Consider the following 23,912-nt stretch of genomic DNA (forward strand, 5'->3'; position numbering starts at 1 on the left):
ACGGCGCTGTGTCCTGCAGGACTCGGGCGCCCGGGTAGCCATCAAGTCCTGCCGGCTGGAGCTCAGCGTCAAGAACAAGGACCGCTGGTGCCATGAGATCGACATCATGAAGAAGTGAGTGCGGACGAGTCGGCACCGCCCGGGCAGCCGGGGCACAGCGGCCCTCAACGGCTGGGCTGGGGAGCCGGGGCGTGGGGACAGGCGGGGCCCGGCCCTAAGAACCTGCCGGGGTGAGGGACCGAGGCGGGGGCCCAGCGGCCCTCAACCGGCCGGAGTGTGGGGACAGGGTTGAGGGACAGGGCAGGGGGACAGTTGGGGCCCAGCGGCCCTCAACCGGCCGGAGTGTGGGGGACAGCAGGGGCCCAGCAGCCCTCAACCAGCTGAGCTGAAGGACCAGGGCGTGGGGACAGCTGGGACCCAGTGGCCGTGAACCAGCCAGGCTGAGAGACCAGGGCGTGGTGACAGGGCATGGGGACAGCCAGCCCCCAGACTGAACCAGCCAGGGAGAGGATCTGCCCGTCACTTAGCAGCTCTGTGCTGGTCTTATCTGTCATCGCAAGCTATCAAAGTGTTGCTGGTGTGCTGTACTAGCTCATGCCTTGGGTTGGGACCTTGTGACATCCAAAACCCCTGCCCTTCTGTTGCCTGGGCTGTTTGCCCATCCTGAATTCCTCCAGACTCACACCACACAGCGCTTTTGAGTTTTAACGTGGTGACGTGAGAACACCTGCATGTTCTCATGCTGTGCAGTGTGTTCATCTTTGGTCTAGCACCTGGAGGGGTCCTAGGAATTGCTTTCTTTCTGTCACACTTCTGCATGTACAGAATAATGTTTCCTAATACTTTCTCATGAGAAAGTATGTACTCTATATTGCCCACCATCCCTCTTTCCATCGTGTCACTTTTGAGGTACCTGTGAACCGGAGCTAGCCAGGTTTGTCCTTGGGGATATGAGTAGTAGCTCTGGGTGGTGGGGCCTTGTATGGTCCTTGGGAATTCCTTGGTCCCTTAACCAGGGACCCTGTCCTGAGAATTTCTCCTCCCTTTTGAGAGAGATCCCGGAGCATGAAATGTGCCATCCCACTGGTGGGAGCAGGGATACCACTGAGGGTTGTTCCAAGTTGTCTCCACCAAGGTCTGCAGTGCCTCTGCTGCATAGAGCTTTACCAAGCTCCTACTCTGCCACCTTGTCGCCCTCGCCTGCTCACTGTATGCACTAACATTGGAGACCATTAGCAGGTAACCTGAGTTTGTAGGTTGGGGCTTGGTGATCACTGTTCTTTTTAGCATTTTCACCATATTTGTTTCTTGAATACAAGCACTGAGCGGCACAGCTACAGCTGCTCTTGTGGTGGCTTCCAGAGGCTTTGGAAGGTGCACACAGAAGTAATTTGCCTTCATTTCCTTCTGGATGTGTCAAGAGTAATGTATATTAGACACAGTCAGGGAGCATCTATCTGAATTCGGTTGCAGAAACTAATCCCCCTGTACGTGGATTTCACCTGCCTGGTTCTACCTTCCTGGTACCATTACACAAGTGTTAACAGATTCCTATGAAACCCTGGGGCCAGGGAGAAACTGTCCCCGCATGCAGAAACAGAGACACGTTTGTAACAACTTTGCCAGGAGCGTGTAGGAATCCAGAACCTGAGCCTGGATACCCATCATCAAAGTCCTCTACCTTGACTTTGAGACATCGTTTCTTCTCATCACAAGTGTGTGGATTTTATGCATCTGGATACTGGTAGGTACCTGTTGAAGAGTGTACTTCTCAGCAAGGATCCATTTGGGGAACAGAAATTGTACCTGAAACATAAAATGTGGTTGGTTGACGATCTGTTGTCTCGTTCTTCCAAGAGGAGTCAGTTTTCATCGAACTTTCCATGTGCTTAGGTTGAACCATCCCAATGTAGTAAGAGCCTGTGAAGTTCCTGAGGAGATGAACTTCCTGGTTAATGACGTTCCTCTTCTAGCGATGGAATATTGTTCAGGGGGTGACCTCCGGAAGGTAACATCTGCTTTGCTTCACAATATGTAGCAAAATAAGTAGTGTTAATGCTGTTTCTGTAACTGTGGCTGTCTATGAGACCACGTGTGTTCTGTGGTGCTTTTTGAGTGTAGGTGTGGGGAAATATATGTAAAGTGGAGAGAAAAAAAAACGTGTGGGAAATGAGGCTTGTGTTTTTGAAACCAGAAGACAGAGAGCAATCCAAGGGCAGATACTCTCTTATCCTGAAGCAGCGTTTCCTTTCGTGGAACTGTTACAGCATTAATGCAACTTCCCGTAGCCTAGATACACCCAGCCTGTTTGGCTTTGCTGCAGTGTGTCTCTTACCTGGTTTTGTTTCACCTCTATCCAGTGTTGTATTGCTCTCAGCACAGGGATGGATCCTTTTAGTACTGTACTGGACTGGGGCCTCCAGGTCTTCAGAGACTTTCCTGCTGAACTGGAAACTGCCCTACTGCAAAGCAGCAACACCCAAGAGTAAAGGAACCTTTCAGCAGCTCCCCAGGCAGCAGCTGCATGGCCCAGTAGAATTTATGCTCTCTTTCCTTTGCAGCTGGCTTCAGGAAGCAGCCATTTGTATAGGGATGAAGAAACAAATCCCTGTTAGCTAATGTTTGCTTAGAAATCACCTCGTTGAAGTGATTGGGAAGTTAATTTCTCTATTGGTTTTGGTACTGCTGTTAAATAGCACTGGATGAACGCAAGCAGATTCTGAATGCGATAACTGCTTATTTGTGATAGCAGCTAGTGAACTGGTAACTTGCTGAGCCTTATTTTACTTTTTGGGGTTGCTTAAAACAGTAAGGACAATTTTAAGAGATAGTTTTAAGGTTGACAATGAAAGGAAGTGGGTATATATGAAATCAGCATTTGGATGTTGCAGACACATGTAGCTTACCATGTTCTCAGCGATGCTTGGGTGTTGTATTTTTGCAGAAAAAGTTTTGAGACTACTTGAAGGTAGATTGGAAGCCCTGACCAAGAAAGCTCTACTTACAATGTAGTATTTGATCATTTAATTCCTAATGAATCTTTTGATGTTGCATAGATGCTGGGACAATTACGGAAGTAACACGCTTCATTTAATTTGATCACATGTAACACTTTGTTCCTTAAAGAAAAAAAATGCATGTTTTTTTTATTTCTGATCCTGTTCTTCAAATCTTTTCTCTTACACTTGCTTAGCGTTATTTTTGTTTTGCATTGCCCTAAGTTTCTCATTGCACTTGTGTGATCTTCCATAAAGCATGGAAAAGCATCAGCTTCTGTCTATGGGCCGCGCACATTTTCATGCTTGTGCTCTTTCAGAGAAGGGTGGGCTCTGAGTTTGATTTCTGACTTTGCCCCTCTTGTCCTTTGTTGTTCAGCACATCTACTCAGAAGTTAAGGAGCGAGATGTTGAAGTTTGGCTTCTTCTCTGTAGAGGTGTGACTACTGGTTGTGCCTGAAGTGTGGGAGGCAGGCAAAACCACGAGGATACATCGTGGCAGGAGTGGCTGCAGTGCAGAAGTGTACCCTCAATCTAATCTATAAAAGCCTTCAGTGAAGTAAAAATCAGATCACAACTTGGCTGACTCAGGGCATATGCAGGAAATTGCTGGTTACTTATTGACAGGTCATTAAGACTGATTGGGAGAGGTTTTCTTATGGTGCTTCCACTAGACCTTTTGCTAGAGGAGAAAAATTTAGAGCAAGGGAGGAGAGAGGTGAAGCACCTTAGAGTGGAGACAGGGCTGAGAGTTCAGGTTATGGTCCGTGCTGTGGGTACTCCAGTGATCCACAGGCCAGTGATCTGCTTTTTAGCTCAGGGTTAACTAGGTGGGCAGCCTGAAAGCCAGCATGCTGAAGTGTCAAGCAGCTGCCTCTCATCGTTGGAGGGCAGTCAGGAAGGAGACTGTGTCCCAGGGCAGAGCTAGCCAGCAATCAAGCGCTGAGCTGAAGAAGGTGACTTGTGTGAAATGGGACAGTCTGCAGCCATAGCACCATTATCAGAGAGTTACCCTTTACTGGTTTTAAGGTGGCTGACCATGAGGTGGGTGGCTGGTATCATGGGTTGGACCCTGCAGGGCTCAGGCAGCATTAATGGAGTGGGGACTGACTACAGGTGACTGCACATTGTTTGGCAGCAACTTGCAGTGGAGGCTGATACCTGGATGTTTGTGTTTTCCATAGCATGGAGTATCACTTGGGTACAGCACACTGAGGAAAACAGGCTGTGTTAGAGTCCATGGCCAACTTGTGCAAATTAAAGCAGCAATTGCTTTGGGCCAGCTAAGCTGTTTGGGAGCAGTAAATAACTGCAGTGATCTTCTCTTCTGTGACCTACGCTGAATTTAGGCGTTAACCTGTTAGGTTCCCTTCTCATCCTTTTGTCAGCGATGTGTGTTTGAATGCCAAGGGCTTAGATGTACATCCATTCCTTTTGCCTTTTGTCACTCAATTTATTTCCTCGCTGGAGAGTTGTTTTTCCAAGCAGCAGTCCTGCTTCAGGTATACGGGGTGTTCCCAAACTTCATGAGATGAGGAACAAATTCCAGGAGCCTTGGGATCCCTGTTGCCTACAGCCATATGGCCCTGCCTGTGTCTTTTGCCCATTTGCTTTCTGATGTCTCTTACACTTTTGTGGTATTATTCTAGTAGTCCAAATCTTTTCAACCTTATCTCTGCACTAAATTTTTGTTTTGTCTGAGTAGTTTTCTTTTTCTCCCATGCTCTTGTTTCACAAAACCAGCTACCTCATTCAACTGGAGTTATCTTTGAACTGTGCTGTTGTCTGTGTCATGTCCGCAGGGTGTGGAAGGAGTTGCTCTTGACTGTCAACAGGGGTCTAAACTGTTTTGTTTTTTTTTTTTAATTTATTTACTGTAGTTGCTGAACAAACCGGAAAACTGCTGCGGACTTAAGGAAAGTCAAATACTTTCTTTGCTTAGTGACATCGGTATGTAGTCTAGTGCCTTTCTTGTGCTTTGGTGTTTTTTGTTGTTGTTTGCTTGGGGTTTTTTTGTGGGTTTTTTTTTGGGGGGGTGTGTGTGTGTTAATTATGTGTAATGGCATGTTGCTTTTTCAGCTGACCCTGAAAAGGGGACTTAGGAGAACAGAGTGTTAAATCAAATCAGGTTTCTATTGCAGAGGAAGGACTTGATATCCCTACTGATCACAGAGACAAGAAGCTTTCACTAATGACCTGTCTGTGGAATGGAATTTGAAAACCTGTGTAGTGGTCAGTTGTATGTAACTATGACCTTAACATTTTCTTTTGTTAAGGCCACGTTTTCCCATTCAAACCCCATTTCAGTACATGATTCTGGGAGTGTCAAACTGTTATGTTATTTGAAGGAATGTAACTTTTACAAGCCAAAAAGCAAGAACCAATGTGACAAGTGCCAAAGTTGCCCTATGGCTTCTCTGTGTAGGTTTTGCTTAGTAGGAGGGAAATTTTGTTTGTTCAGGGTGACACTACAGAGGAGATGACAAACTGGAGTGGAGCTGAGAGCAAGATAGGTAAGAGCATAGCAGAAGAGGAAGCCAACTATGCGAGGGCTAGTCCAGGAATCTTCTGGCTAATGATTTGCTCTCAACTGAGGGTTGATGAGGTAGGCAATCCCAAAATAAGCATGTCTAAATGTTGACAAGCTTCTTGTTTTGGAAAAGCAATTCTGTTGGTCTGCATTAGAGCTGTGGCTAGTGCAGTGGTGGAGATCATTGTCTCCTTTACTTAGCACTGGTGAGGCTACATCTGGATACAATTGTCCTCATCTGGCCCCAAGTTCCAGAGGGGTGTGGAGATCCTAGCAAGGCCCTGCAAAGACAGCACAAGGCCTGGAGCACCTGACCCACCAGGAGATGGGCTTATTGGGTCTGGCCACAGGGAGGCTGAGGAAGGTCTGAGCGCTACAGAAAAGGGCACTTGTAAAGGTGATGGATAGGACTAAACTGTACTTGATGAGCAGCATAACAAGGGCACCAGCCCTGTGTTGCACAATGGCAACTTGAAGCACGAGGATGGAGAAGAAATCTTTCCCACTAACACTGCCGTTGGGCTGCGTATTGCCCTAAGAAAGGTCCCAAGGCAGCCTGCAGGGAGGTAGAGTGATGACAAGATGAAAATTAGCCAGACATCAACTTGATCTGCATTACAGAAGGTGTCTGATGTCATGTGGATTTCAGATTCTGCAGTTTGGAAAGGGAGCAGGCAGCAAATCCATACAGGATGGGAGTAGCCCAAGGTGACACTACTGCTCATGGGGAACAATTTAATTTGATACCTTTGGGTGCCTGCTTTAAAGCCATTTCCCAAGGCTGTAGTAATCTAGGAGAATGATTCTATGACAGACTTGCTGGCATCCAGGAATGTTTCATCAAATATCTCATTTTTCAGACTGTTGAGCTGTAGCTTGCTTGATGCCAAATTCTTGATCACTGAGGGAACTGTAAGAAAATAAAAGATGTGAGACTTGAAACTGGCCTTCCTTTAGAAAGTACCTGGCTTCTTGGACACCATTGGAGGGACAAGTCATCTGTTTGAGCACGATGCCTACAGATGGTTTCTTTAGCAATTAGGCTTTCCAGTAGAGCTCCTTGTTTTTTTAGTTCTCTTACAGATAACATGTCTGTACTTGTAGGAATGAAGCTAGTTTTGGCAGGAGAAAGCATTTTGGATGTATTGGCCTGGGCTTCTGTCTTTCAGTGCTCAGAGGGCTCAGCTGAGTTCCTGAAATCAAGCACAACCCTGTATTCCTTCCTCCTTATTCCCCTTCCACCTGCAGAATGGGGTCTGTTGTCTTCATAATAAGTTAAATGTCTCTGGCATGTCTTTGGCAAAGAGTTGAAAATGCAGTGGAGAAGAAATGCAAGTTAAAGCTGGTAAACGTGTAATGATAAATCAGTGAAAGTTGAAGACTTTCTCCCAGATGGGAGAAAGTGTTTGAACTGTGGACAAGGCATGTTGGTTGAATATTTCTCTTAAAATAATGAATTTATATAGTCATGGCTGGTTAGAAGCAGGCTTTACACGATGTGCAGTCAGAATATCTTTTGCATAGGAAAATTTAAAATACTCCCATGGTGGAGATGAGCAAATACAATACCTGCCTTGGGCCTTTCATGGGACCTTTTCTTTTGTTTCCACTTGACCATCTCCCAAGATTGAAACGTCATTACTTTGAAAGAAAAAAACTAAAAACCAAACTTCAGATTTTGTGGGTGGTCTTTTGCTTTTTGGCTGTGTCCTGTGGCAGACGCTTGGTAATCTTTTATTTAGCAGCCAGTGTTGTTATTTGGGTGGATCGGTAGTGAATTTTCCCTTTCCTGCAGGCAGGATTTCTCTTGTTTTCATTTTTGTTAGTGGCTCTGCAGTCCCCTCAAGGCAGTTCAAGTGTGGACTGTTGCCACAAGGCAAAGTCCTGCTCTTTGGCTTTTCTTGGGGCGTGCTCCTCTTCCCTCCCCTATTGCAGTCACTCCCATACCCAGGCAAGGAGCAGGTTCTGGAAACCAGACTGGCTAAAACCTGATTATTTGTTTCTTAGCAGTTTCCAGCTGGATTGGTCCCAGGATCAAGCTGATCATGTGGTGCCATAAATGCTTGCGCCACCATGGAAATTACTTCTGGGAAAGGAGGGTTTGGGACCCTGTGTTCCTTCTGGGGACAGCCCTCACATAGGCTGGCTTAAAGAAATCATGGAATTTCACTTTCAGTGGTGGGGATGACAGAAGTGGTGCTACTTTGAGCACATCAGTCCCTCATCAGCAGAGGGGAAGCCTTGAGCCCCTAAGTTCAGTGTTGTTAATACTTACTGGGGCATTGCTGGTGGCATCTCAGTCAGCTGCTCCATGCAGTGTTAACCAGAAACTGCCCAGCAGTCGTTTTATAGCTCCAGCAGTGCTTCTGCTTCGTTGCAGCTTCACTGATGGGGTGGTTTGCGATGTGGTGCTTTGGCAGTAGTGGCAGTTTACTAGAAGCTCTGTAAGCCACTATTTGGCAGTAGTTTTAGGTCAAAGGGAAAGAGCTTGTTTCATTTGCTTAATTTCAGTGCTTTCTTTCATCAGCATCTTGCATAACGTGTTCACATATATAAATAGCTCCTTTTGTTACCTTGTGTTAATTTACCAAGATCTTAGGCTAGAGGACATGCAGGGCTGTTTCAGGCTGCCTGCACATTTTGGAGACCTGTTTTGCTTGTCTGCATGCTGTGGTTCATTTTGTAACTACAGTTTGAGAGGAATTCAGCGGCTTCTCTTGTAAGGGCAAGACATGTGACCTGCGGTTATGCCATGAGATCTGAACTCTGTAGCAATCTCCATTTCTGCAGAGCAGAGGAACAGAGCTAATTCAGTCCTACAATAAATATCATGAATCTGTTGAGTCAATAGTTCTTAATGGTGCTTTAAACTGAAGATTTATTGATGTCAACCCCAAAGTTAGGGATGTTAGATTTTTATCAGATGTATCTTTAATCAGTGTGAGTTTATTTTATATTAAATCAAACACATGTCTTTCAGGGTCTGGTATCCAGTATTTGCATGAAAACAGAATTATACACAGAGATTTAAAGCCTGAAAATATTGTTCTTCAAGATGAAGGTGGAAAGGTAAGCCAGGGGGCCTCTGTCAGTAGTGTTTCCACTGCCACTTCTGGAAGTTGTCAGCAGCTTGGTCTGATCTGAGAGAAACAATGGAGAACAAGTAGTTCATGTCATTGAACTGGGCTGAAAACTCAACTGTGAATTTAGTAAAAGTTTATGTTGTCTTGAAGCCACAAACTCGGTTTTGCTTATTATTAAATCCTTGTCACTAAAACCAAATGACTTTGGCTTCCATTCAGGAACCCTGCCTGCAACAGAATGTGAATAATTAAGAGATTGTAGTGTGTCCCTGTGTTTGTGGCTTGAGGGCTGCATGTAAAATCAAGCCAAGTTCAAAGAATCGACCTATATGGATTTCTTAGTGAAAATTGCTTTCTTTATTGTTACTCTTTAAACAAATTACTTTAAATTCACAGTTAAAAAGCTAGCTACTCTGTTTGGCCAAGCTGTAACTGGCAAGCTACTTTATTTAAAATCCAGTCTTGAGTTGAGACAGGTGGACAGCGCCAACTTACATGTTGAAACAGCAAGCCTTAACACTGTGTCACATGCAGAAGCTTTGCTGTGGACTTTCTCCAGAACTTCCATTCTGGCTTTCCTCTTGAGCGTATGCTGTGGATGTAACTGCACAGTTTTTGGGTTGTTTGGTGAGTGTTTTTCTCTGAATTTGCTCTTCTGATTAATTATTTAAACTGTTTACAGATTGTTCACAAAATAATAGACCTGGGATATGCAAAGGATCTGGATCAAGGAAGTTTGTGCACTTCATTTGTTGGAACATTACAATATTTGGTAAGACTGGGTTTTTTTTCATTTATACAAGTGATGTGGTATTGCCACATTTTATAGAATCACAGAAGTGTGTGTCAGAAGGAACCAGCAGAGATCCCTTCTTCAGCCTCCTGCTCATAGCAGGACTGTCACCAGCACTAGGTCAGGGCAGCTGTGGCTTGGCCCAGCCAAGCCCTGAACCATCCAAAAATGGAGTTCCCACATTTTCCTGGAGACCTGTCCCAAGGGTTTTCCCTCTGCAGGGGAAGAAGTGTTTCCTCATGTCCAACCTGAACCTCACAGATGGTGATCTGGGGCTGTTGCCCCTCACTGTATCACCTGTCACTTCCAAGATGAGTTTGGCCCCATCCATCTCCTCTATGCCTTCCTGTGCCACGGCTGGGAGCTGCTCTCAGCCTGCCCCCAGCTCTGGCCTCCCCACAGCCAGACAGCAAGCCCAGCTCCCTCCCATTCCTCATGGATTGGGTGCTCTAGGCCCTGACCCACTGGGCAGTGTAAGCGGGGCCACATCAGCGTCCCCATGCTGCCCTGGAATTGGGGCCATGCCTAGACACAGCTTTGTCTCTGCAGAAATGCAAGTAAATTAGATGACCTGAAATACTGCTTTCAAAGTGTCTTTTTATGATCCTTTTTAGGCTCCAGAACTCTTTGAGAATAAATCCTACTCAGTTACTGTTGATTACTGGAGCTTTGGAACGATGGTGTTTGAATGCATTGCAGGATTTAGACCTTTCTTACATAATCTACAGCCGTTTACCTGGTAAGACACTTTACTCTGCAGGATGTGATGCCAGGCAATAGGAATGACAGCTGCTGTGTGTGGTGAGGTGACAGCGTGGATATTTTTATATTTCCACTTCTTACTTTGCAATACCAGGAGTATACATAAGCTTGGATTTTAAAAGGGTGGTCCTACAACAGGAGAAAATGGGAATCTTGCTTTTCTGTTAGCATTGAAATAATAACAGGAGAAAAGGTAAATCTGAGGTTTTATGCAAGTGTTAGCTTAAAAAATTCTTACGTGTTAACAAAAAATAATTTTAACCATGTTGCAATGGTTTCCCTTTTAATTGCTAAGCTTTGGGAGTTCATTATTTAAATAGTTCAGTACTTTTTGCATTTATTCCAGCATGGAAAACTTGATTTCCTAATGTAAGTAGGAGAAGACTAATGCATGAATGAGATTAGAAACAGCTCTTCCCTATCCATAAAAGAAGGAAGAGAACAGCACAGGCCATACACATACAGCTTCAGTTCCAGTTGGGGCTGACTGTGACACAGAGCAGGCTGGCAGCCTCCCGGAGCAAGAGGCATGCAGCTGCCTCACAGCTGACTGATGGCTGTAAACTTGCCCCAGGAAATCCTGCTGCTCTGAAGCAGCTGAGCTCTAGGCAAGGTTCAGACCAGTGGTGAAGTGAGGAAACCGAGACAGTTGCTGGTGATGCTTTCCTTGGATCCAAGAGCCTGTAGTGTTTTTAACACTTATTAGGTGCTTCACTCAGATCAAGGTAAGGGCAGTGGTTTTGCCAGATGATTCTTGCAAATCTTATCTGCCTCGGTGTGTGGAGGCTGATTTTGTTGGTGCAGGCTTGCTGTGTGGGCAGTGAATTGTTACCTGTTGACCCTCTTGTTTGATGGCTGTCCAGACCTCCTTCCAAGCAGATGCAAAAATGTTTCCAAAGACAGTTAATTTCAAGGGCTTCCCTCTTCCACTTGGAGATATTCTGGATCTGTTGTTTGAAAATGTCTTTGTCCTGAAAGAAGAGCTTCTTTTCTAAAGCTACTAGACTCTGGTGCTTTTTGCTGCTGCCATATTCAATTGGCCCTTTACAGAAGTAACATTGTCAGTATATCCACAAAGGATTTTATTTTCTAGGCATGAAAAAATCAAGAAGAAGGATCCAAAGCACATCTTCGCTTCTGAAGAGATGAATGGGGAGGTTCGCTTTAGTACCCATTTGCCACAGCCTCACAGCCTCTGTGGGTAAGTGTGTCCTTGTGGCAATGTGTGATAATTTTTGGCTTGTCTTTTAAACTGAGGGCTTGTCCTCTTTTATCCCAAGCATTGTGGGGTCCTCCTTCTTTCTCCTAAGGAGTGTTTCAAGCTCCTGGCAAGCCACTGTTTGCTGTTAAGGAATAGCCCATAGCCACATGACTTTTTTTTTTTTTAATACTTTGGACTGTCCCTATAGTTTGTGGGATGATGACAGTTCACCTTGCAGTGTGAACTCTGCAACTGCTTTCCACCCGTTATCACGAGGCCACTGAGTAACATCTACCTGATAACTTGATGGTACTGAATCTCATAAACCAAGGACTTGAGTTAGCTGCTCCATGAAAGCAGAAGTTTCTAGTACTTGTGTTGTGGAAAAACCTGCTGCAAGTCCAGGCCAAGAGGCCACAAAGATGGTCAGAGCCTGTTGAATAGAGCATACGAGGAGAGGCCCATGAAGCTGGGCCACTTCAGTCTGGCAAAGAGAAGGCAAAGGGGGATCTAATTTTGTCTTCTACTATCTGTTGAGGAGTTACAGAGACAATGGATCTAGGCTCTTCTCAGAGGGCCGAAGCAAAAGGACCAAAGGCAACAGCACAAGTTACAACAAGGGAAGTGAAATTTGGGCACAGGAAAAAGGTTTCCCCATGCTAATGATGCATCCCTGGGGCTGCAAGCAGTGAGGGATCTAAATCTGTGGAACTGCCTAAACTTGATTGGACACAGCCCTGAGCAGCCTGCTGTAGCTGTGACATTGGCCCTGCTGTGGGCTAGAGCTCAGACCGAAGACCTCCAGGAGGGCCTTTTAATTGGTCTGTACCAAGTCAGAAGTCAGACTCTAATCATTTGTCACTTATTTAGCACTTGTGTCTTTAGATGTGCCCAGGTTTGCAGCACAACTGATTGGCACCGTTAGATTTCTAGGAAAAGTACTGGAGCCAAGAATGAAATAAGTAGCTTTGTGCCAGTGCTTTAGGCTTTTTGTGCTGTGCCCTGTCTTCAGAGACATTCCTGACATTAAACTTAAATGCTGCTTGGTGTGGATGAGCATGGAGGAGAACCTTCCAGGCAGCTCTGCAACGTGAGAATGGTTATTCTGCAGACAAGGCTTTGAAAACTATTTTATTTTATGTATGCCATGGATGGGTTTTGGAGGAAAAAGAACCAAAACCCAATTCACCTTATCCATTTTGTCACGCCTTACTGATGTGTCAAAATACTTTTGACTCAATGAATAGGAGTCAGAAAAAGTGTAATGCAGGGTATATTGGATGGGGGTTTGCACCTGCTGAGGTCTGTAAAGACTTTGGTTACAGTGGGGATGCTCACTCTGGATGTGCTTTCCTTGCCTTCTAGGCTTTCCCTGCTGTCAGGATGAGTGACTGCAGTGAAATCTATGTTCTTCATGCATGTTCGTTGCACACACATGGTCTCTTAACAAAAGAGTTGTAACCTTATTGTAACTGTATTGTAACCTGTTGTGAGATCCTAGTTTCCCAAGTGGACTGAGCGTTGTGGAATATCTGCCTTCTCTTTCTTATGGCCCTTCTGTTTTAGTTTAATTGTAGAACCAATGGAGAATTGGTTGCAACTGATGCTGAATTGGGATCCACAACAGCGGGGTGGAGGTTTAGATCCTGAGACCAGTCGTCCAAAGTGTTTCCTAATAATGGATCACATACTGAATTTGAAGGTGAGTGAGGGTTGATACTGGGTTTAAAGGCCTACTGAAAGCATCTCTGAGAACAGAAAGGGTGTTCAGTGGCACAAAGCTATAATCCTGGCATCATCCAGCTGCAAGATCATGAGGAGTATCTTTCTTGGTATGAGGAAGTGAGCGTGTATAAAGCCTGTCTATTGCATGTCTGAAGGCAAAATATCACCAGCAATATTAATCTCTAGGTTTACACTTGGAGGAGAAGAATGACCCTGTATTACTGTCTGTCATCTCAAAAGGACTCGCCAAGATCAAGTAATGGCTTAATATTTGCTAGTAACAGTGTTCCTCAACTATCAGGAGTTTACTACTGATGCTGTGACCTCCAGGCCCATGTACCTGTAGTATAACAGAGATTACATTCACCTGACTCTTCCCCTTCAAGTAATTATTGGAGCTTTGCTGGAGTAAGATGAGCTGAGGCAAGCAAGTATAGAAGCCAGAGGATAATTTTGCCTGATCTGGAAGGACTTCAGAGGAATTAAAGCTCAAAATATTGTGCCCATAGTTGGGATTTGTCAAAATCTGTATATTGTGGTGTGGTTTGGGTCCTGCAGTCTGACCAGATACAATAAAACTGTAGAGAGGGCCATGAGAGTCGTGGGAAGACAAGCACTGATATGTAACAGCTTATTTGTATGGAGGGATTAAAGGAAACGTAACTCCATTTTTGGGGAGTAGTACTGGCCGGCATCAGAGACAGCAAGGTTCAAGATGGCCTTTATGCTAGGTTGTCGCCTTTCTTTTGATGTAATTAAGCTGCAGTGTGGCTTGTGAAGGCTATTAGTATGTCTGATTGTAATTTTCTCTGACATTAAAAGTTACAGGTGCAGGCTTTGAGTGTTGTGGGTTTGGTCCTGAACTTGATTATTGTAGTAATTAAAACTCAAACGATGTTCTCAGTCTAACATGTTAATTGCTACATGCTCCCTCCCAGACCTTTGTGTCCTTTGTCTTTGATAGCAGTGACTTGTAATCTTGTACTCTTTTTACAGATAGTACACATCCTAAATATGACCTCCGCCAAGATTGTTTCATTTCTCTTGTACCCCGAGGAAAGCCTTCATTCCCTTCAGATTCGGATTGAGTTTGAAACTGGAATAAGTACTGGAAATCAGGAACTGCTGTTAGAAACAGGAATTTGCCTGGACCCTCGGAAACCTGCTTCCCAGTGTGTTATTGATGGCGTAGTAAGAATGATTCTGTTTAATGTCTTTCACATTATCAGGGAATTTAAAATCTTGGGGAAGTTAAATTGCCTTAATCTTTTCCCGCTGGAGACAGTTCTGTAAGTGTAGTAACTCTTCAGGTATAGCATTTCCTTTATCAGCTAACATAAGCAGATTCTTACGGTTATACTCTGTCTAAATATTTAAATAAAGTAACTTGCTAGCAAAGGGTCCTGTCCTGTGTTTCTGTGGGATCTATCAAAATCACATTTTTAAGGCCCCTGATAAGAAGAGTGTCTGCCCACAGTAATAAATTCATAATGTAACAAGGACCCGCTGGGTTACTAGGAGCACTGTTCGAGATTTCTCTTGTTTATGGTCTTTTCTCTTTTCTCACTAGAGAGGCTGGGATAGCTACATGGTCTATTTGTTTGATAAAAGCAAAACTGTCTATGATGGACCCTTTGCTTCTCGGAGTCTGTCTGACTGTGTAAATTACATTGGTAAGTATGCTGGAGAGCAGCTGGGAACTGAAAGCGCTGCTTCTCACGTAATATGAGAGTAGACTTGCCATATAAATCTGTGTGTATTATCTTGAAGGGCACTGTCTAATTCAGAGAGGACCATTTGAGAAACCTGGAGCAGCCTAACAAAATTTCATCTACAGTGCTGTATCTCCACGTTTTTTAGATTTAACCATTCAGAGAATTTATTGCCCACCCTTTGGGAACTCTCCTATAGAGAAAATTAAGAATTCATTTAAGGTTTTTGCCCTTATATTAAATTCTGTGCACTGAACAGTATCTGCCCCACCTAAACACCTGAACCTAAGTATTGCCGCACTTAAACAGAGCCATGATGTGAATGAAGGCTTGGGAGATAATATGTGCAACCTGATGTTGTAGCCTAGAGAGGGAAACTTCTGTCTGTACACTACATCCTGGAAAGAAGATTGTATCTTGGGGGCAGTGATTTCATTTGCACAGCCTCCTGATCTGCTGATGGGTCTTGTCCCTTCACACCTACAGAGTGTTACAGTGACATCATGCTGGGAGGTGTTTGCAGAACTTGAGTTATAGGCCACATAGACATCCTTCAGAGGTACCAAGGGTCAGGGACCTTCTTATCTTAGGGTTTAGCATCTGTAGAAGTTATATACGCATCCCTTCTCCTCCCTGTGCACAAGTACAAACAGGTTTTAGCTTCTTTCAGTCCTGGCTCCTGAGACTGGGTGCTTTGGATGCTCATGAGTAGTTGCCCTCCTACAGCTCTTCTAGATATGCTTCTGAATACCATATTAGCATCCTGAGGGTAGAGGTTACCTTTTTTGCCCTGTACTGTCTGTGATAGTTGCATTTCAGCTGCGATCCATCTCTCATGTCTCGCCTAAGTTGAATGAACAGGTGCCTTGCTCTATGCTGCTGATCATTCTGGCACTATACAAGGAAACTCGGCTTACTCTGATGACAGAGACAAGCCAGCGTGTTTGGCCATGTTGCACCAGTTGCTGTCATTCCCTTGCGGAGGTTATGAACTAGAACTGGTCTTTGGAGACACTTGGCAGAGGTTCGAAACCTCTTGTACTGTCTTCCCAGCAGTTTTCAGCTCTAGTGTGTCCATAAACCTATGGGACTGATCCTACTTCTAGTCTCACCAAGCAGAGCCAAGTGTTTGAGACCGTCTAGGCCCCTCTTGAGTTGTTAGGAGTAGAGCCTGCCTATTGCTGCGTGGATATTGGTGGGATCTGCTCCAGTTGGTCCCACTTAGTTCTGGTGCTGTTGTCTGGCCCTGGCATTATCAATACACTTTTTTAGACCATGCATGAAAGCTGCTTCTCGGCTTACAGCTTCCCTTACATGTCTCCTGAAACAACAGTGGTCACCTGCAGGACCAAATATACTTCTATGAAGATGTGTGTATATGTATGTATACCCATTATACTTGTATGAAGGACCTTGTATACCTCTGTGAAGGAAAAATTAGCGCCAAGGGTCAGGAGACATCTACTAGGTTATTGCATGTAAAGGAAATGCCATGTGACATAAAGCTACTGTTAAGTTGTTGAGTTTTCTTTGGCCTGGCTCTGCAGAAGTTGTGCTGGTTTTCCCTGTCTCCTTTTATTGTCACTCAGGTTTATTCTGATTGGGGTTTTTTTCCTGTCTTCTGGGCTATTTAACTTTGGTGAATATCATTGTGTGGCATCGTTGTGCTGATTCTTTTGGAGCTAAGGCTTTTTACAACATGTTTATTGATACCTACCCCAACGTACTGACAGTTCCCTGTCTGTAGGAGAACATGCCTGAGTCCTGCGTCTTTTCCCCTTAAACATCTACACCAGCAATCTGGGAAGAAATGTACAAAAGTTTGAACACATCTTCAGATGAAACACAAGTCAGGACACTGTCCAATATTAGCTGATTAAATGGAGCAATTAAATTTACTTTGCTAGCTTGGGCAACTGCTTTAGATAGATGTTTTGTATAAACCCACCCATGGGTCCTGCCTTGTGCCGTTTCATGTAGTGTGAACTGTGTCTGCTAGTGCCATCAGACCAAAGTGGTCAAAGAAATCGGTACTGGAGTAGCTGTGAGTTCAAACGTGAGCTGTTGCCTGGCCAGTAGCAGGCTGTCAATCACCTGGGGAGCCATAGCATGAAAAGCTTATACATGCTTAGGCAGCGTCACACACAAATTGAGCAGATCTTACGTGACTTGATCCCTTACTTTAAGCACCTGAAACAGGAATTAGGAATGTTATAAGCACTGAAGTCCTTTCCTAGAGTTGTCCTTTCATTTGTGTACAATTGTGGTTTTTTGCATTCAGTACAGGATAGTAAAATCCAACTACCAATTCCTCAGCTGCGCAAGGTATGGGCAGAAGCAGTTCACTACGTGATTGGGCTAAAAGAAGATTATAGCAGGCTTTTCCAGGGCCAGAGAGCTGCCATGTAAGTTGTTACTCCTCATTCAGAAGATTATTATTCAAATACAGAGACTTTTTGCATGGAAATGTATTATATCTTGGGGCATTTTGGTTACCCAAAGTTTTACAGCCCTCTGCTGTTCTGTACTTCTACATTATAAAACGTAGTTGGGCTGAGAGCTTATTCCACTCCAGGAATTTTCCTGCATAGTGCCTGACATTGATGATAAGTGAAAAAACTTGAACCTTGAATATAGTCACAAACTCACAGAATAGCTGAGGGTGGCAAGGACCTCTGGAACTCCTCTAGTCCAACCCCCCTGCTCAAGCAGAGTCACCTAGAGCTGGTTGGCCAGGACCATGTCCAGAAAGCTTTTAAATATCTCCAAGAATGGACACTCCACAACCTCTCTGGGCAACCTGTGCCAGTGCTTGGTTACCCTCACAGTTAAAGAGAGTTTCTTGATGTTCAGAGGGAGCCTCCTGTATTTCATTTTTTTGCCTATTGCCTCTGGTCTTGTCACTGGGCACCACTGACGGGAGCCAGTCATGCTCTGTGCACCCTCCCTTCAGGTATTTGTACGTTTTGATCCCCACTCAGCCTTCTCTTCTCCAGACTGAACAGTCCCAGCTTTCTCAGCCTTACCTCATAGGAGACATGCTCCCAGTCCCTTAATAATGTTCTTAGCCCTTCATTGGCCTCTGTCCAGTATGTCCATGTCTCTGGTGTGGTAGGGAACCCAGAACTGGACCCAGGTCTGGCCCCGCCAGTGCTTAATAGAGGGGAAGAATCACCTCCCTCAGCCTGCTGGCAACATTCCTCCTAAGGCAGCCAAGAATAGTCATTTCACAAGTGGTAGCAGAATGAGTGGAAATGTTATATTTGTAGGGTTTGGTCCTGTGATTGAATCACAGAATGGGCAGTGTCATATATTTCAAGTGATATAAAAGGTGCCAGCATTTACCAGGGCAACATGCACTACAGGACCTTGTAAATACTAAGAAATACTCTAAACTGCACAGACCATTGAACTGAGTTTGACAGAAAAACTGGCAAATAAGGAAGTACTTTCTCTTTTGCTTGCCGAGGACCTGCAGCTTCTGAGGATATAAGATGGAGTCTATGACCCCACTGAGACTCCCTGTTCCAAGGAACTAACAAAATTTTTTGCTAGCTATGTCTTTCCTTCAGGTAATGTGACAGCACTGGCCACATCAGTCCAGATAAGCTTTTCAACTAACATGTGCTGTTCTTACTTAATTTTTTAGGCTCAGTCTTCTTCGGTATAATGCCAACCTAATCAAAATGAAAAACAATATGGTGTCAGCATCTCAGCAACTGAAAGCAAAGCTGGAATTTTTTCATCAAAGCATTCGCCTTGACCTGGAGAGATACAGTGACCAGATGGCTTATGGCATATGTACGTTTTCTGTAATGCTTGCCTGGGTGTCTTGTCTGATCCTATAAAGGATCAGACTGGCTATGAAGGACTGTGGGTAAGAACTAGCTTAAAAGAAAATGAATGCTGGTGCTGCCATTGTGTTCCTTGGCATCTTTATGGGTATGTTTTAGCTGAGGCAGATGCAGAAGAGTTTGGCAGAAGCAGAGGCAGAAGGATAAAAAGTAACATGTTTTTGGGGACCTTCAGTGACAGTGAAACAGGTGGTCAGCTGTTCCGCACGGAGTATTAATAGTACTGGTGATGTAAATGTTCGCTATTTATTCACTCAGAGTCTAATTCATTTGGAGCTGTCGCTGAGCATAAAGTGGAGGGCAGAGTTGCTGTGCTTGATGTGCAGTGGAAGGGCCACTAGCCTTCCATGGCAGAAGAAACAGGCATGGTGACTGTAGAAACACCATGTTGAACAGCGCTAAGGGAGTAATTTTGCTGTGCTTGATAGCAGAAGGTAGCATTAGTCAGGATGAGAGACGAGGTGAAAAAGCACCAGCTACAGTTTTATTGTCACAGAAACGTCTGGGTCTTAAATGCTATTCAGGGGAGAATAATGGGACTTATGCATAATTTGGATATATGGCTAAAAACTGAAACTTGAGTCAAAAATTATGACTGGGCTGAAGGATGATGGAAAATGAAAGACTCAATGAACTGGTTTTGGACAGTCTGTGTTCAAAAGTGGCAGTTGTTGAGCTTAATGGTGGAGTTTAAAGACTCAGACTCATTTCCAGCTAGTGATTGCAAACAGTGAAATCCTACCAAAGAGTTTGTATGTGAGTTAAGATCCGGCATGAAGTTCTTAAGGTGCAACTTTGCTGTCTCTCTGTGATCTCTGGGTCATGACTCCTGCATGGAGATACAGCGTCATGCCCTTTGTGTTTAAATTCAACTGATGTATGTAAAGTTTATGTCATGCTTTATTTTTGTGTCAGTATCTTTTTATAAATTAACAGCTTTCTTCTCTTCAGCTTCAGAAAAGATGCTCAAAGCCTGGAAGGAGATGGAAGAGAAGGCCTCTCAGTGTGCCCAGGTAGGGGATATTACAGAAGGTTCATTAACTCTCTGTGGAAATCATGACATTGTATGTGCCACTGTTCTGTCCCTTCAGTGTGTTTCACATCCTGCTGGCTGTGAGAGTGTGAATATCATTAGAGATGCATTAAAAAAGAAACAGCCCCCAGTCCCCAAGTGTTTGAATATAGTGATTTTAACAAAACCAGTCACTAGATTCAGTTGTCTGTATAGGAAAAGACTATAGAGACATATTATTTATTGTGCAAAAGTAGTGGTGCTGCGATGGACAAGAGTCTTCCTGATTGGATTTATTGCAGACAAAAATTTCCATTGCTAAAAGCTGAAAATAATACCAATCACTTACTATGCAGCAATTTCAAAATTGCAGTACTTGATTTAGGAGTACAGGCATAAATTTCTGGTATTCTGCAAGCAAATACGCAAACTAGTTTTTAATAAGAGTCATCCTTAATAAATTTAGAGTGGAGCTAGAGTCGGTTCTTATTCTGTGAGTAGTCCTAATAGTTCATGCTTTTGCTTGTGGTTTATGGACAGTTAAGCTGACATAATAGCTTTGTTTCTCAGAGAGCTAGTTCTCTGCAAAAGGCTAGTTGAAATTTATCTACTGCTTAGAATTCTGATCTCTGTTTTCTGGGAATGAACATTTTAATTTTACCTCCACTGAAAATGATGACAAGACAGAGGCCTATTTGACAGAGAATAGTTTTGCCTGCAGTTCTGTCGAGACATTTATAGGGAAGGAATAAGCTTTTAGCTGTGAAAACTAGGGACAGAGTTAGGATGATTGTAGTTTATTGTCAAAAGCTGTTTCTTCTGTTGGATGTACTGAATAAAACTTGGGAGAAGGGAGCATTCAGAACAAGTTCAAGGAAAAATCAGCATATTTGTAATGTATTTCTGAGAGCGGAGGTCTTGAAAATATCTCAAAATGTACTGGTTTTTTTGTGATAGCAGCCAGCTGCAGGAGTGCCAAGAACATTGCATGTTGTGCTGACCAGGACTGTCATGTGGTTTGCTGCTTGATGTCTTGTATTTCTTCTCTCCCCTGCAGGGAGTTTTTGTATTGGCTCTCATAGGAATACAGAGCACAGTGATTAATACATAAAAATCCCAGACACCATTAGAAACAGAAACAATAAATTACATTGTCTTATTTTTTTCTGCTATGAAGGAACAGACTGGGTAATTCAGGTTCTGGCATCTGTTACCTATCTTCATCTAAGTCAAAAGGTTCTTGGAGCCTTAATTCTGCTTGGTCATATGATGGAGGTGGGAGAATTGGGACTCCCACCTGAATTCACCTCTGTTCAGCTCTTTACATTTTGGGATCTTGTTGCTCCTTGTTAGGAAGCAAGAAAGATAAAAGGGAGGCTATTTCTAACAGAATAACTCAAAGCTGTCACTGGCTGTTCCCAGAAAACCAGGAACCTCAACAAATATTGAAGGTAGAATTATGTTCTGTCTTCAAGCTGTGCAGTCCACTTACATGGTATAACTATGTCCGTTTATCAGGAATGGAAAATGTTTTCCTCTGTAATACACTGTGGTATCTCAGCCTATCTAGTGGGCAGCTTAACTTCTGTGAATTCAAGAGACACAGTTATGCTGTGTGGTGAGTCGTGATGGTCCAGATAAAGACATTTCTTTTGATAACAGGGTTCACTTCACATTTTTCTCACAATCTGATTCTTTTTTGACAATGTGGCTGCTCACTTCTTGGTTTATCCTTTACCTGCAAGACCTAGAGGCGTCCCTTTGTGGTCAAGGGGTCACATCTCATTTATACAGCCTCATACCAAGTATTTCTGCAGTTTCAACAAGGAGTATTTTCTGGATGGTGTTCAATTTTTAGATCCTGCAGCTCCAGGTTAGAAAGGAAAAGCTTTCTAACAGTGACCAGTGTTTTCTTAACCGTGCTGAGGATCTCCAGTGCATGTTTGGCACCACATACTTACTTCTCATGCTTGGAAATGCTGGCTGCCTCACCAGACTGACTGTGAGGGTTTGGCATAAAATTAGTATCTTTTATATTGCTTTGAGGAAGATGTGAAATACCAGAGAAATGTCAGACCAAAATGCGTGTGGGAGGGTAAAGTGTGAGAGCATCCTCTGTCCATACTGTAAGAGTAGGAGAACAACTTTACTGCTGGAACATATGTAGAGCCAGGGAGTCTGTGTATGTGTGTGCAGCATGCATCTCAAAGAGAGATCATTTATGAAGAAACTGATCTTTCTCATCCAGTGTGGATGTCTGAGATCTGGATCTAGGTGATATCATGCACTGAGAACAGTAACCTCAATTATTGTAGCAGCAGTCATGTCATAGAGCTTTTTTGCTTTTTTTCTCATGAACTCTGCATGGAGTCAGCCCATTATCCAAACAAGTATTCTGGGGATCTTTATCTATTGCTCTCATTCTTCAGTTTGATTTGTAACTACATTTTGCCATTAGGCTGAAGATATCGGGTATCTGGATGAGCAGATCATGGCTCTGCACACAGAAATTGTAGAGCTCCAGAAGAGTCCATACGCAAGGCGCCAAGGAGAGGTTATGGAGAGCTTGTAAGTCCTTTACTTATTAATTTTATTGCACATAAATGGATTTTGTATATGTCAGTGTCTGAGGGTTTGCTTTTTTCTTTGTTGGTGGCTCCCTCAGCACTTTGACACACACTCGTCACTTTCTGCAAACTGCGAGTACAGAATAGCTTGCAATCAGTTTTAAGATCGTTTTGCTGGTAAAAGTGAAGGTCCCACCACTTGCAGCTGTACATGCCTCCTTTGTCTTGAAGTTCTAACGATTGCTTGGCAGCCTTATAATAAGGCAGAACAGGACGCTGCTCTCTCCAAAAGTTAGCAGTGCAGGATTAACATTCAGTCACAGGACTAAACTCATCTAACTTGCCTAACTTACCCTGCAGCCACACAACAACTAGACCTGGGGAAACATGGAGAAAACAGTTGGGAAGGACAGGACACTTCCTGACACTGACTATAAAACTTCATCTTAGAAGAGGATAGTCCTCGGATATATCTTGGTCTCAACTGAGGATGCATGCAGAGGATTTCTTTTTGCATTGGAGAAGAGTGAATTTTATAGTGTTGAGTGAGAAAATTATGACATCATTCTAAAATCCTGTTAAAGGTCTTCAAAATGTTTTCAAAGCAGAGATAAATAACGACTTGTGGATACTGTTTGGAAACTTGAAGTATTACAATATGAAAGAGCTAAGTGGTATTATTGACCATAGGAAGATGTAGGAAGCAATTATTGTAGTTTGGGCTGTTGCTGGGAGCACAAGTGGCAATTATAAGAGCGAGGGATCAATTAGTTACCAAAATTGAAATGCCACTAATTTATTTTTTTTTTTAATCAGAGCTCTTCTGAATGACTCTGAGTATTCTGGGAGGAAACACTGCCTGTTCCTGGCATGTTCTCCCCACTCCCTTTGTGCAGAGCTAGATCAGCTAAGTTGCTTTTTGTCTGTGTGTAGTTGCAGGAACAGTGGAACTGGTGCCCGGGGGAGGAAGTGGTGGAAGGGAGAAACTACCTCTTGCAGCAGTAGTCCACATTCAGAGCAGCTTAAACTAATTGTGAATCTGTTTCCTAAAACTATTTTTTTTTTAAAGTAATTTCACGACTGCAAACCCAAGGCTGCATCAGCTGGTTTTGGGGTATTTAAAGTGTGCTCTAGGCTGTTCATTATTCTTGTCTAAAGCTATTCCTCTTAATAAGAGTGAAGTGAAGAGCAGATTGAGTCCCCTGCTTTTTATTTTTTGGGGCTGTAGGAAGGCATACTGCAGAGCACTACCTTAAGGTTTGATTTATACAGCCATGAGGCACACATGGATCCTGGGTGATCTCAGATTTGTCTGACAGTTGTGGATGCTAATGTTCTCTTTTTTTCCCAATGCAGCAGGAGTAAAGAGTACCTTTCCCTTGTCCTTGGCTGATGCAGGAGTTTCACGATGGATAACTATCCATCATGCTAGAAATGCTGACTTACATAAGCAGAAGCGGCTTGCATGATCTCTTGAAACAGTACAGCTAGGGGGAAGAGGAGGCCTGGTGAGGGCCCAATAGCAGAGTTAGGTCTAGCTGAACTGCTACATGTTTCTGACAGACTTTTGATTTAGAACAGTGAAGATTTGTTCAAGGGTGGAAGCTTCAGCATTTGGCTGCTTTTGATGAAATATTTGAAAGAAGTAACGTTTATTTAATGGGAAGAAGAGAAACA

At 43.7% G+C, this 23,912-nt stretch overlaps 1 protein-coding gene across 3 annotated transcripts in view; it reads left to right on the forward strand.

Annotated features, from left to right (window-relative positions):
* The window catches only part of CHUK (component of inhibitor of nuclear factor kappa B kinase complex), a 31,550-nt gene that overhangs the window by 273 nt on the left and 7,365 nt on the right, over positions 1-23,912 (forward strand). The window contains exons 2-15 of one of the 3 annotated variants that reach the window (XM_040607252.1): positions 20-114; positions 1,894-2,008; positions 4,877-4,946; positions 8,507-8,595; positions 9,292-9,381; positions 10,017-10,141; positions 11,258-11,365; positions 12,932-13,067; positions 14,087-14,281; positions 14,661-14,763; positions 17,084-17,207; positions 18,452-18,603; positions 19,608-19,669; positions 22,127-22,236. In XM_040607252.1, the coding sequence (XP_040463186.1) occupies positions 20-114; positions 1,894-2,008; positions 4,877-4,946; positions 8,507-8,595; positions 9,292-9,381; positions 10,017-10,141; positions 11,258-11,365; positions 12,932-13,067; positions 14,087-14,281; positions 14,661-14,763; positions 17,084-17,207; positions 18,452-18,603; positions 19,608-19,669; positions 22,127-22,236 (1,574 nt within the window). Of the gene's footprint in view, positions 1-19; positions 115-169; positions 1,745-1,859; positions 2,009-4,876; positions 4,947-8,506; positions 8,596-9,291; positions 9,382-10,016; positions 10,142-11,257; positions 11,366-12,931; positions 13,068-14,086; positions 14,282-14,660; positions 14,764-17,083; positions 17,208-18,451; positions 18,604-19,607; positions 19,670-22,126; positions 22,237-23,912 lie in introns of those variants that run through there. The other 2 variants (XM_040607253.1, XM_040607254.1) reach the window with 2 other exon arrangements.

Source organism: Falco naumanni, chromosome 9 (assembly GCF_017639655.2).
Source record: "Falco naumanni isolate bFalNau1 chromosome 9, bFalNau1.pat, whole genome shotgun sequence".
Lineage (NCBI taxonomy): Eukaryota > Metazoa > Chordata > Aves > Falconiformes > Falconidae > Falco > Falco naumanni.